This window comes from Polistes dominula, unplaced genomic scaffold (genome assembly GCF_049000335.1).
Source record: "Polistes dominula isolate Pdom_NZ unplaced genomic scaffold, Pdom_raw_medaka contig_73, whole genome shotgun sequence".
Lineage (NCBI taxonomy): Eukaryota > Metazoa > Arthropoda > Insecta > Hymenoptera > Vespidae > Polistes > Polistes dominula.
The window spans coordinates 2,139,834-2,154,772 of NW_028300951.1; the positions used below are offsets into that span (position 1 = coordinate 2,139,834).

Sequence of the window (14,939 nt, forward strand, 5' to 3'; positions counted from 1 at the left end):
TTCATAAATAAATTATCATATGTAGTTTGACCAGCGTGGTCATGAGGAAGGTCAGATTCTGTCCGTGTAAGAAGCTGTGATGACCCTTTTCATGTTCAAAAAAATGAATTAGCCAATCACAGCCAAGCTTTCGTCCGAATTCTTCAGTTTCATGGCGTCATTCGTGGAGAACACATCGGAGTGTCATCGTCCCGTTAAGATCAGGTAATTAAAAGATATTTTGTAAGGTTCACACCTTCCTATTATAATATATAAAGGATGTATGGATCAATTTTGATTTTTTGAGTATATTTTGACATTTTTTGTGGTCCTATATCGTATTTTAATCATTCGAAATTTTTCTTTATTATAGGTGGAAAGAAGATCTACTGCGCAACATTTTCGCGCATGCAATATTTTCGCGCCAGTCTTATGCGTCTGTTTTATGCACATCAATATGGCGAATCTTTCGAATTTTTTAATCTGCCATCTGTATACTTCTTCCAGCGGATTTTGTTATCCCGTTAATTTCAGGTAATTGTTTCAATTAATATTTTAATGTACACCTTCCTGTTATATATTAAATGATATATAACGAATGTTATATATCAAATGCATACTATATGCATAATTTTTATATGTGTTTTAATATTTTCTTTCTTTTAGCGTTCTTAACATGGGAGAGTTATAACACGAATTCACTAACCTTTTTTACCTTGTGGCAAGTTCTTTTATCTTCTCCATATACGGCGAGGTGAGCATTATTGTTTTTAAATATAAGCATATAAGCGTATAGAAATACTACAGAAAGAGTGAGAGAGAAGGAGTGAGAGAGAGAGAGGAAGAATAAGAAAACAATACACTCGACATATAGGTTATTATAAATGTGTATTTTTATTTCCAGGAATTTCTCGAGGAATTTTCTTCGTTGAATTTCCGACGACAAAACGTAAACAGCCGATAACATAGGTATCATAGCCGAGCGTTCGACACTCCCGAGATCTCCTCTAGCAAGGTTACGTAGTAACATACCTCTTATTAGCCTTCTATCTTTCAACGAGACAACATGAACGAAAATAAGGCGTATTAAATTATTTAATAATTTTATTTCTAACGTTATCTTTTTGATTTTAATAGTTTAAAAAGTTTTTCATTGCATAGAATGGTATAAAATCTGGTTTATTTTTTATGTTACTCTTTATTGAGTTTGCTGATACAATTACCGTTTTATTTAGACAACTTTAAAGATTTTTAATTAATATTTATACTAAAATTATATACTTGATGTGTAATATTGCAAGTAAATAGTTGCATACTTTGATCAATTTCACAAATATTTAATAACTTTAACTTTTAATTATGTCAACTCTCATAGATTATTAAATTATTTCTTTCTATTTACCATTGAATATTTTATCAAAAATATTCAAGGGTTTTAATGTGTGCCCTGCCTTCAGAAATGATTTACAGGAAATATTGTAATATAGTCTTTAGTATGTTTCAGCTTTTCAGACTTTTTATTTAATTTTATTTTATACATCGTCATCCTAAGTGTAGGATACCCATCCTGCAGTCATCAACGAGGACTAAAAGTAAGTATATTTTACTATCAAACATTTCTATGATAATTTCAATTGATTTTTATTACAACAATGTTATTAATTGTTCTTTTTCTTGTTATGTTTCAGAAAATCATTGCAATCGAGCGCGTAGGCAATGAGGTTCTCGTGTGTTGCATCGTGTTAAAATAAAATATAAAAAAGTCGACAAGAGTAGATTCAGTGTTGATCGTCGCATGTTAAAGCTTCGTTTTTTCGAGTAAAGAAACTCCGTTAGTTTATTCGATTTAAACATGTGCTCATCGTCATCCTAAGGGTAGGAGACCCATCCTGCAGTCATCCTGCATTCATCAAAGTGAGTATATTTTTGTATTAAATAATTTCTAAAAAATTTTATTGATTTTCTGTAATAGTAAAGATAATAATAGTATTATTTTTTATTTCAATTTCAGATTGCAATCGTGCACGAATGGCCCATGTGAAGTGACCGGGAGTGAAATTTTTGTTCTTGTCTTTGACTGCGAGCAATGCAGTCTTTGAATTAGTGCAGTCTAGAATCAGTGATCGGGCGAGTAATAAGTTAAAATCAAACGCGAATTATAGAGTCAGTGTTGATCGTCGTATAATAAAATTTCGGTTTCGCGATAAGAAACTCATCTATAGTTTCTTATTTTCGTTTATACCGCGTTATTAGATTCACGCGAGGTGCATCACCATGGTGCAATAGAGCTGCATCTCCTTGGAATGCATTGTAAGTATTCATTTTTATTTACATTTTATTCGATTTTATTTTATATGATTTTGGATAATATTCTAGATAACTTATCGTTTTGTTCTATTTTATTTTACAGATATAACCATGGATTATCTTCCTTTCAAAGATGTTGGATGAATTCTTCGATGGATCTTCGATGGATCTTCTTCAATGGCAAATCGAGTATCGTCTTCCATGGTCAGACTACAATACTTGCTGCGAAGTAGGAGTGTTTTGGAGCCATCGCAGAACTTCTTGAACCGTGAGTTTTTATTTAAAGTCCCTCCAGTGCTCAATCATGCCGAGGATGAAAGGTCCAAATCGGCACGAGTTACTGGTTGTAATTATTTAAATAAATTATTGACGAGCACATGAGTAATTCCTTTTTAGGAGTTACTCATGAAAATTGTATATTTTATTATATGTTTTATTGTATGTTTTATCATTAGTTCAGGATAGGTTTTCTTGTCTCATCGGTTAAATTCATTTAATTCATAATGCAATTAATAAATGCACTCTCTTTTTTATTACGTGTTAAAAGCATGTAATAAATGTCTTACATGCATTGCTTCGTACATAGTTTATTTAATCGAAATTAATTTTGATATATCAATACTTTGATATTTTAAATAAATGAGCAAGAAGACAAACTCATTCGCGACGGATAGATTCTGGCAATTAAATGGTGGCTCAAAGCCCAGTTCTTTCATTAGAACAGCCATTTAGTGAAAGAATCGTCCGAGGTTTGCAAAAAATATCCATCATTATTGTAGAGTCTTTTAATACATCCTTACCTCGAAGCTATAATTGTTTCATATGGGGTAACTTTTTTTTTCATTCGCTTGTTTAAGTCATTATTCACCAAATGACTTGTAGAGTCCTTAGTCGCTTAGATGAATTTTTATTAAAATCTTTTGATATATTTATATATGTGTTAATCATATTTTTTAGATCAGGATTTTCAGCTTCTAATATACTAATCTCCCGTTTCTCCCCCCCATACTTTCTGCGTTCTCATCTATGCGTGTGCCCAGGTGTTACACGTATGGGTGAGAAACAGTTAGCGTGGGTTTAGTTTTAGTTTTTTCCCCCTATTGGCGGCTGTTATTGTGCTAGTGATTGCACGATGTACTTTACACCTGTGTGTGCGTATTAGGTAGTGTGTATTGTACATCGTTTCGCGATATTTTTTATTCATTTAATACATCATTAAATACTCAAAGCACTACTTCCTCATATCACGTTTCTGTATTCTTATATTTATATTAAATATTTCTAATTTGTTTGATAATCTCGTTTGCATAGTAGAGTTACTGCATTTATTTGTGGAAACTTTGATATACTTGTATATTACTAGTATGCATATTATGCTAGTGTATACTTGTATTTTTGCTTTAGTTTTATATGCAATAATCATTAGCCTTGGCAGTCGATTACAGCAAAACGTACGTATACCCATTAGCATATAAGTTCAGAAAACGTGGTTGAGCTAGGGTGTCGGAGGTGCCCCGGGGCATGCTCTCTAGTTTAGGCTTTTGCACCCTGGTGGTATGTGTGAGAACCGTGGAGTGAGTGGGTGGGTATGTATGTTTTTTCTTAAAATGGGTAAAAATATGGATAATAGGCAGGCAGGTAGCATACTTCTTTGAATGAATGTGAAAACTTTAATTTTAAGTAGGTAGGATCCAGGAAAGGCATTAGACTTCTTACTTCCACTCCGGAGTGGAAATTCCGCCTCCTGGTTTATACAGAATTGTTACAAAATTTTATCATCTCATTCTATATTATGTTTGATTTGTTAATTTATTTTGTAACTATTCTGTGATCTTTATTATGTATCATGATTCAAAGGTATTTGCAACCATTTGAAAGATTCATTTCTACTTCGATTTTATCTCGAACGAGATAGAGTCAAATCATATTCGCAAATTCTTTGATGCATTTGATACTTAGTTTTAAGTATTTCAGGATTAGCACTACGCACTATCGCGATTTCGCCTTACAGCTGGAATTATTTAATATAATTAAATATAACATATTAATAAAATGAAAGTATTGCAAGAAAATGCATTACATTTATTGCACTATTTATTTCAATTCGATTTTATTACTCGACAGTAAAAGTGCGAAGTGTTATTAGGTCATCGAGGGAAATTATTATCTGCTTGGACATTCGATTAAATGTTCCTCGTGTATGATCAATGAACTTTAAGTTCATTGATGGTCCACGAGCTAGAAAAGTGAACGCGAAATGTAAATTAATTTTTGAATAATTGAGAATTAGAATCATAACAAAATACGAGTTCATTTGCAAAATTAGTATGAAAGATCTTATCTTGTTCGCACGTAGGAAATGTCCAAATGCAGTTTTCATGGAACGAAGAAAGAAGAGGCTTAATGCCGAAGAGGCCCCCACTTAATTGTGGCTCAAGAGGGCAACTACATGCTATTGAGTTATTTTCAAACGTTCAACAGCAAGTTTGAACCTTTAGAGAATGACTCTTTAGTCAAATTTTATATTTTATTGTTTTGCTCGTCATTAATTTCTAGTTGTAATTGGAGATGATGGACCATTCCATCTCCTTGAGACACTAGATTCGTGTCTATATCGTCAAAAAGGTGCACATGTGTTTAGTTAGTTCGAGTCAAAATATTTAAATTCCATTTTTATTACATTTTGAAACCTAATTATCGTCTTTTTAATATTAAAGTAATCTCTTTTTTTTTTTGTCTTTAAGATTTTTCACTTTGATCGTATTTTATTAATTTTGCAAGAGTTTTCCTTTTTATATAACGTTGTTTAAAAAAGTATTCTATAATAATTGTCGGATATTATTTTTTTTTAGTAATCTAATACTTGTACTTTTCCCTTTTTATTTTTTTTATTTTTTGTAAATGTAAGATCACGCGTTTAAATTTAATTTCATTGCAACGTTAAATAGATATTTGATAAAAATAAACAGAGAATTTAATTAAAAAGTGCATCTGCCAATTGGACGATTTATATGTCAGGCTATTATTTTATCACTTGATTATATGATTAATATAGTTTTCTTTTTTGTTACAGGTGATCTTCGTTGGATTTAACAACAAACCTTTTTGATTCTTCTCCTACGTTTTATAATATATGTATAAAAATGCATTTCTGAAGGCACACATAGAAACATTAAATATAACATTGATTTTACATCTGCACAGGTTTACAAAAGATTTGAAATATGTTTGTCAATAAAACGTTCAATTTAAATATGTTTCAGATTTAAGACTTTAATGGTTCTACTTTTATTTTTATTTTTACAATAATATGACAAGCATAAATAATTGATTATTCAATACCAAAAACAACGTTTTTTTAGTTAGGAAATTTGTATAGTATTCACTGCAGTATAGTTTAATTATAATTAATATATTAATTATATTATTAATTAATAATATAACTTAATAATTTAGGAATTACCTATTATTTATGATATTTAAAAAAAGAAATAGAAAAGAAAAATTATAACAACTTTCTATAACATTAACAATTTCAATTTTGTTCTTAAATTAATTCACGTTTGAAAAGATAACATAAAAATTTACGAGAAAGTAGGTACATATTTTACATACACACACACAGAGACACACACACACACATTTAAATATATAAACGACGAATGCATGATATAGTGTTGGTTATACTAAACGTGAGACGCGTGGGTGTGGTGGATGGGGGGCACGCGATGCACCTGAGAATAAACTCGTGCGTTCGTGCGTGCGTGCGTGTGCTCGTGTCTCGCATGCGCTGACGCGCGCGCACACACACGCTTGTCTACCCCACGCGTGCCCTCGACCCTTCTTCCTTCTACTCTTCTTCCTCTTCTTCTTATTTTTATTCTTATTCTTCTTATTATGTTCCTTTCTCTCTTTTGCTATCCAACTCGAGCTACATAGTGGTTTATTAAGTCGTTATCGAGAGACCGTGCACGCCCCCACATCCACCCCCACATCCACCCTAACCCCAACCCTCTACTACAATCACCGCAGCCGAATTCACCATAACCATACTGTTTTATATTTTTGTTATTTATATTTCGAATTATAAAAAAATATACTAAAAATAAAGTTTTATTATTCTATCCAAAATAATAATATAATATTAAACAAAGATTCATGTAATATATATATATATATTGAATACGTAACAAAAAATGAATTAACAACGAATTAAATTCGAATATTTTTCTATACATCGATATTAATAATAATAATAAAAAAAAATAAAAACTATGATTAATGATCGTACGATTAAATGAATGAAAGTAGAAGAGAATGATCGATGATTGTTTATAAAAAAATTTCTAAGCGTAAGAAATCACGTGATAATTTTACGCATGTCTTTTCATTCCTCTATGTAAATTCAATGCGATATCGATCTTATGTTTAGTATGGTGGTGTGCCTTTTGAGAAATAGTGGGTTCTTCTTCTTCTTCTTCTTCTTCTTCTTTTATCCGACACTTCTTACATATAATTCATGTGTATAAGTGAATAATATGCATGTTTATGTATATACATGTTTTTATGTGTAGGTGTTGGGTTATTGAAAAGATCTCTAACCCATCTGCCCGCATCGTTTAATGCTGTACTTATGTACATAATATACGTTAGATACTTGACACTGGATCTATGTAGAAAATAGTTTATCCTTGGTTACACCATATATACACCATACGACGTATACTCTAACACTGTTACTTCCTATTTGAGATTAGAAGAGAGAGAGTGAGAGAGAGACTATAAATATTGATATAACGTGAGGACCGATAGATTAATGGATCAAACCGATCTAACTGGTAAAGAAAACTTCTGTTTTTTTTTTCTCAAATGAAAATTTCTTTAGAATGAGGGGGCTGATTTGAAAATTATATATATATATATATATATATTTAAATTATTTTTCCTGTGACTCGTGTGCTATATGTTATACGTTATTAAATAAAATAATCGCAATTAAAGTTGTTGCTTCGTAAATAGGATTTCAAAAAAAAAAAAAAAGAAACAAATAAAATATAAATTAACAATAATTAAGAAATACTGACCTAATAAACAGAGTATATTATTCGATAAATGATCAAACGAGTATCGTAAGTAAACTGCTAATGCGATTTAGATCATCTTTTTTTTTTACTTCGAGAATATATATTTCTAGAAAAAGAAAATTATAAGATAAAATACAATAAAAAAAAAAAAAAAAAATAAAAAGAAAATAAAATGAAGAAAAAACTAGAGATACAAATAGAGTTGAAAGTAAACCTTGAAAGTGTTCATAATACACACAAGCCAGTCTCTCGATCACCGTTCGGATAATCACGATATAAATGCATGAAGAAGGCTAATTACGTACGCAGAAAGACATATGTGCTTGCATACTATATATATGCATATATATATATATATTTATAAAATATATTTTCTTCAAATGATTCTCTCCATCTCTCTCTCTTTTTCTCTCTTTCTTTCTCTTCCTTTTTTTTTTTTCTTTTTTTTCTATTTTTCTATTTTTATTTCTATTTCTATTTCTCAGCAAAGTAGACAGTAATAATGTTGCATTAGACGACGTTCACTTTACTTCGTAGAAAAGCAAATGTGCCAACACGTATGTTAGCAAATGTGGTTGTAGGACGTGTAACTACTTCCAACATTTTCCATAATTATCGGTCGTTTAGCCAACGAATTTGTATCTGTCAAAAGGTAACATCCATTTAGAAACGAGTTTTTGACGGGCTCGACCGTGATACTTTGAAAATGGGATCGTATATTTTTTTTATATTTCTTTCAACGATTTCTCTAACTCTTTCTTTCTCTCTCATTTTTTCTTTCTTTCTCTCTCTCTCTTTCTCTTGTTTGCTATCATATATGATCGTTATTAATCTTACCTGGAAGAAAAAAAAAAAATCTCCGATCCTCACGCGAATTGCAAATAATACGAGTCGAAATCATTAACCGTTATATTCTTTCTTTTTTATGTATAATAGTATATATATATATATATAAACGTAATTATAGGAAACATACACATTATATAGAGAAATCTTAAATGTAAGTGATTATTATTTTTTGATCATCATTTTATATGATATATAACGTTTAAACGATTTCCTTTTTCGACAATAATTAATATTTTTATAATGTTTTATATATTATATATAATTTTAATTATAATTTTATTACAAATATAGAAATTTAATAATTCTAGAATATAATAATAAAATCTTTAATCTTTTATAAAGAGTTGAAAAAATATATTTGTTGTTGTTTCTAAAAGTTATTTCTTTTTTACAAGAGTGCACAAGTTATATTTTACATATTAAATTATATATATATATATATATATTTATTATATTATAATGTTAATTTATATAATTTTATTAAAAATATAGAAATATAATATATTCTAGAATATAATAATAAAAGATCAATCTTTATTATAAAAATAATTTTAAAAAACATATTTTCTAATATTTTTAAAAGTAATTGCTTTCATACAAGAGTGCAAGTCATTTCTTCACCCTTTACCACTTCTCTCTCTCTCTCTCTCTCTCTCTCTCTCTTTCTTTCTCTTTCTTTCTTTTTCTCTCGGTCAAGAAGAAGAGGTCCTTAGCCTTACACACGTAGAAGGCTACGTGTTCGTTACGCAACACACAACACACATACCTATACACAACTATCGTGAAGTCTCTTCGCGTATGAATGAGTACATTCATAAAGACGATGCCGGCTTGGCACGTACTTACGTAGCACCACGCATACGATGACTACGACGACTACGACGACGACGACGACGACGACGGGTACTGCAATCTCAATAAGAAAATATGTCTATTATGTTGTTACAATAACGATATCAATTCATTGACCGTCGCGGCACTGGTGCGGACAATCCATTGTCTTCGAACGATCATTTGCCTCTCGTATATAAGTCATGGTTACAAAGAACGCATATGATCTCGCATGATGTTTTTGTGTTACACCCCACCCATCATACGACATACACACACGATAAACCTTCGTTTATATATATATATTTTTTTCTTTTTTTTTTTATCATTAGATTTTTCTTTTCTTTTCCTTTTTCTTTTTTTTTCAATTTTGTTTTTACGTTTGATAATGCATTCAATAATTAAATAAATGTTAATGATTATGATTAATAAATTATTAAATGAAAATTGAATTCTAATTGAAATTTTATACACATGAAAGAGAGAGAGAGAGAGAGAGAGAGGTGTGTGTTATGTATGTGATAGAATTTATTATACGCATTGTTTTAAGAAAGAAAGTAATGACAAGTGGTTGTGTTGAAAAGGGGGAATATTAAAGATTGAGATTTACATATTAGGGTTTTGTAAGTATCAAGGTTTCATAAATTCAAGATCATGGTTTAGAATATTAGTTGGTTCAATTTATTTCTTTCATATAAATGTAATAATATTTTTTGATTATAAATAAAGGACTTGAAAAGTATGGTTTTTTTTTTATATAAAAGATATAGTCACGCAACTTTTTGAATTCACTTTCGTATATTTATTTTTTTTATCAAATATAAAATATATCAATACCATTCTATATTTATATTTACAACGTTGATCATTTAGATATTTCGTTTAACAATTATTAAAATTGTAAATAATAAAATATCTAGAATTTATTTATAATACAAAAATATTGTAATATTAGATTTAAAATTGAAACAAAATTTAAAAGAAAAAAATGTCAAAAGTTAGCATAAGAGACGATGAAGATATATATATATATATATGAATCCCATCGAATCTTTACTTCCTCTGTATAAAACTGATATATGATGTTTTAACTAGTGTAGAACTGTTTAGTAATTGAATTTAAAGGGCGGAAGCGAAGAAATCTGGTCCCCTTTCGTATTAACTTAATCAAGTTCAGTTGCCAGTACTGAGTCGACCGTCGCGGTCACAATAGAGACATTAAATTGTCAGTACAGATTTATTAAACCGGGGGTTTGACTGTTACAGAGACACGAAACTCATTATTTCCTTCACAAAGATTATGATTGTGTGTAGAAATTAATTTTCTTGTCAGTTTTTTTTTCTTGTTTTTTTTTTTTTTTTTTTCAAGAACTTTTACTCTAAAACATCATTGACGAATTTACGAAAAATTTCGTTGACATTCGATAACAAAATGAAAATGACAAGAAAGAAGAAGAAGAAGAAGAAGAAGAAGAAAAATTGACGTTAATCATCGTGACGTTTCAAATGAAATTTTTTGTTACACAATTCGCGTAATCTGTGAATAGCCTCGTTCCTTTTCCAACCATAAGTTGTTTCCCATGCATCGAACAATCGATTGTAATAACTCAAGTAAGTGAAATATTTGAAATATTTGTGTGTATCTTTGGTAGGAAAGATTTTTTGATAAGAACCTAATCGATTTAATTCATCTTCGTATTGTATCAATCGTCTAACATCGTCTGACGTTAATTCATTCAATATATCGTTTAAATAATGACAACGTAATTTTTTATCGGATATAAATCGTAATTGTTTTAATTTTTCACGATTTGTCAATGTTTTTTCGTACAAACGAAAATCATGACAAATGGTTGTTGTTGTTGTACGTTCGTTCTTGGTTGTTGTTAAACGACGCGAATAATCGTTGGATAATTCTAATGGTATTTGATAACAAACTAAATTCAAGGTATCCTTGACTAATGAACTTTTAATTTTTTCATCCAACACCGATGAAATTTGTAAACTTGGACAAGCATTAACTTCCAATAACCATGGTTTCAAATTTTCGTCTAATAAAACATCGATGCCGAATAATTCGTAACAATTGTACCAAGAATTAGCGTATACACGTGAAAAATTATTAACACATGTTTCAGCAGAAACAATAGTCTTAACTATCATATCGTGTATTTTTTTGATTATGTTTGTCGTGTTGATAGATTGTTTTTCCAAATGATTCCAAAGACATTTGATTGACCATTTGTGACCCTTGCAAGAATCCACGTTGTCGTTTTTTGTATAATCAGAGGAATACTTGTTGATACTATAGTTTGTTAGATGCATAAAACGATCGTTCAAATTTGACAAACTATCTTTGTATTTGTTACTGGCAAATCTGACCAAACCATTATCATACAAATATATTCTCAATGGATCGATACTCGTGACAAGTACGTACAATCTCAAATCAAATTTTGTATCATTTATCAATTTAGGTTTAGACAAGTAACGTTGTATTATCATACAATTATGCGTTTTAGGTATTTGATTTTTCTTACTGATTACTTTGATACCACGACCACGTGACGATGCTGCAGGTTTTATTATCCATTTTTTATTCGTACCATCAGTTTTTTTCCAAATTTTTAACAAAGAATCCAAATCGTTGGGTAATACGTAAGTGTTTGGTACAAAATCGAATTTTTTTCTACCATGTAGTAAAATCATTTTGCTAAAATTTCTACACAAACGATCCTTGTGTCCGATCTCGTACGAACCAGGAAAATGATTGACCTTTTGAAAATTTTTTAAATTTGAGAAACTATACGTGTACATGATTTCGTTCCAAGTACCGCACCAATTGACGCAACCGGTTGACAATAAAAATCCCGTGTTTCTTACGATTCTTCTTACGATCATTGGCGTGCTAGTTGTCAAATCCCATTGCAAACGTCCTTGAATCTCACGGGGAAAGTATCGGACATTTTTTACGTCATACGATTGAAATTCAATGTAAGGTGATACGTGTGGAAATAAACTTGAACGAAGTGGCAATTCATTTTTCAAATCAATCTTATCGATAATCGGTGTTTTATTATTTTTTAATGATGAACACGATAATAATAATAGATATTCCGTTATCAATTCGTACAAATCTTCCTCATTTTGTTCACTATATTCATTAGAAAATGAACTTAACCTTCCGTTTGTCGTATTTGTTGAAACGTTCATCATAATTCTTGTTTAATCTTGGTATTTTCTTTTTTTACATTTTTATCTTCACACGAGAAATGATTAGAATAATTATTTTAATAATTATGTTAATTATATATTTTGTAATTCGTACATTTTCAATTTAACGATTAGTTTAACCCCTAAAATTTGTTGACAGGTACTCTGATTTTTCAAAACATCGATCAGATGTTAGTTGAATATCGAATATTACAAGTATATATATATAGATATATAAAGTATTGATTATTAACTGTTGTTAGTAATAAAAATATGTAAGAAAAAAAAACTAAACGGGACCGGTTTAGATATAGTTAATCAAGTATTCATTAATTCAGGAATATTTTTGAACGATCGATTTTGTATCAAGTGATATTTCTTCTCGCACAATTTTCTCAACCTGTCGATACCTTGCAGCCTATCATTACCGTACGTGTGTTCCCACGCATCTAGTAACATGTTGTAGTAACTTAAGTTGTCGAAGTACTTGAAGTACTCGTACGTGTTACACGTTGGGAAAATTTTTTCGAATTTACCAATCTGCGATAGTTCATCCTCGTGTCTTATCAATACTTTCACATCGTCTGGTGTTAACATTTTTAATATTATATTTAAATATTTATCACGTACGTTATTATTATCTTCGAACAATTGTTTTTTCGTTTTACCAATATCCGACAATACGGTATCGTATAAATAACGATCGTAACAGTATAAAGTTTCATTCGATATATCTTTGATATTGTTTAAATCATTAGTTGTTAAAATATCCGGCACGTGAAAACCAATGAGATTTAACAAATCACACGCGAGTTGTCCTTTAACAATTGCGCACAATGTTGTTTCAGTTTCCATCGATGGACAATCGTTTATTTCCAATAACCATGGTTCCAAATTAACATCCAGTAATATATCAAAACCGAACAATTGACAATTGTTATAATTAGAAGGATTGTTAGATTTTTTCATACCACTTATTAGAGAATATTCGGCAGAAATAATACTTTTGATAACGATACGTTTAATCTTTTCCCAAATTAATTTGATATCGGCATGTTTCTTGAAACGAAGATAATTCCATAATGCGGTCAGTGACCACATGTTACCCTGTTGTTTGTTAAGATCGTCATTTCCACGAAACGTAGGATTGAGTTTGTTAATTGAGGTATTGGTCAGGTGCATGAAACGATCGTAAAGATTATCAAGTCTATTTTGATATTTAACTGTGGCAAATCTAACCAAACCTTCGGTGTAAAGGAACATCCTAAGAGGATCAATTGATGTTAAGAGTACGTACAAACGTAAATCGTATTTATAACCGTCTATCAAACTTGGATTGCAAATGTAACGTTGAGCCAGGTAAGAAGATTTTTTCGGTATATCGTAATAACGTGAAACCAAACGAATACCATGACCGGCGCAACAATCTCCTGGTTTTATGATCCACGTAATACCATTCGTTTTATTCATAAATCTTTTTAATTTGTTATTATCGTTAGGTAGAATATATGATTGTGGCATATAATCGTATGATTTTTTACCATATTTCTTAACCATTCTATGATAATTTTTCCATAAATTAATTTTATTCGTTAATTCACGACAATTTGGAAAATGATTGATCTTTTGATATCTCTTGAGTTTATTATTGGTACGTAAATATGTGAAATTATTGCACCAAGTACCGGACCAATTGTCCATAGAATTATCGGTCATGGTAAATCCCGATTTGAGAACCGTCAATCGTATCATACGCGGTGAGAAGTTCTTGGTATGCCACCATAGCAGGTGTCTCGTAATTTCTTCAGGTAATGACGACGCACCGTTCTTGTCGTACAAGTGGAAGATGATGTACGGTGGTACGTTAGCAAAGAGGCTATCTCGCATCGGTAGTTTCGACTTTTTCTTGTCAACTTGGTGATCGGTTCTTGATGGAAAGAAAGAAGAAGAATAAGAAGAAGAAAGATCACCATCGATGGTCAGCAACTTTGTTCGTCCTCTGTGTAGTATCCTGGTCATCGTCAACGTTAAAAGCCTTTCGGTTATCTCTTCGTACTCAAACCCTTCGTCGTTTTCGAACTCGTCATTCCTCCATAATTTGCCGTAGCTTGTACACGTTGATACCTCCTTTTTATTATTATTATTATTATTATAATTCTTGTTCTTCTTCTTCTTCTTACGTATCCTCATAATAAAAACTTCTTTTCTTTAATGATATTTTTTTTGTATCTTACCTTTTTTGTTTTGTTTAAAATATGCTTATACCTTTTGTGTTTACATTTTTTTTTTATTTTTCTTTTTTCCTTTTATTTTTCTTATTTACTACGGAAAATTTAGTATTATGCGACGAAACATTCTGATGAGTTGCGTTAATTTATTAAGTTAATTTGTAGTGAACGGAATATATTAGTTTATGTGTTCAGGTATATAAAAATGTTGATTTTTGTTGATTGGATACTTACTTTAATTTAGAAACCAATAAGAAGGAACCTTTTAGAATAACGCTACGAAACATTCTATGGGTTTCGTTAATTATTAGGAAATATAAATTTTTATTGATTGTATACTTACCTTTAATCTAAGAACCAATAGGATGTAATCTAAAAGAATACTTGAAAATGTATTCTTATTATCAAAGAATTTTGTTGTTATATAAATATATATTTGTTTTAAGAA

The 14,939-nt window shown here is 30.2% G+C and overlaps 2 protein-coding genes, 1 long non-coding RNA gene and 1 pseudogene across 3 annotated transcripts in view; 2 read left to right on the forward strand and 2 right to left on the reverse strand.

Annotated features, from left to right (window-relative positions):
- The first annotated feature begins 364 nt into the window (after window positions 1–364).
- Window positions 365–7,339, forward strand: LOC149032627 (uncharacterized). Its single transcript, XR_016176423.1, has 3 exons — window positions 365–513; window positions 646–733; window positions 884–7,339. It is a non-coding gene; the product is annotated as an uncharacterized LOC149032627 (long non-coding RNA).
- Window positions 7,340–10,523: 3,184 nt separating this feature from the next.
- The window catches only part of LOC107063834 (uncharacterized), a 192,653-nt gene continuing 188,237 nt past the window's right edge, over window positions 10,524–14,939 (forward strand). The window contains 1 exon segment of the mRNA XM_015315954.2: window positions 10,524–10,661. The gene's annotated coding sequence lies outside the window, so the exon portion shown is untranslated.
- On the reverse strand, window positions 10,536–12,424 carry LOC107063833 (tubulin monoglutamylase TTLL4 pseudogene; annotated as a pseudogene).
- Window positions 12,423–14,899, reverse strand: LOC149032628 (tubulin monoglutamylase TTLL4). The gene has a single exon (XM_089172301.1). The coding sequence runs from the start codon at window positions 14,451–14,453 to the stop codon at window positions 12,582–12,584; it is 1,872 nt and encodes a 623-aa protein (XP_089028427.1). The 5' UTR covers window positions 14,454–14,899; the 3' UTR covers window positions 12,423–12,581.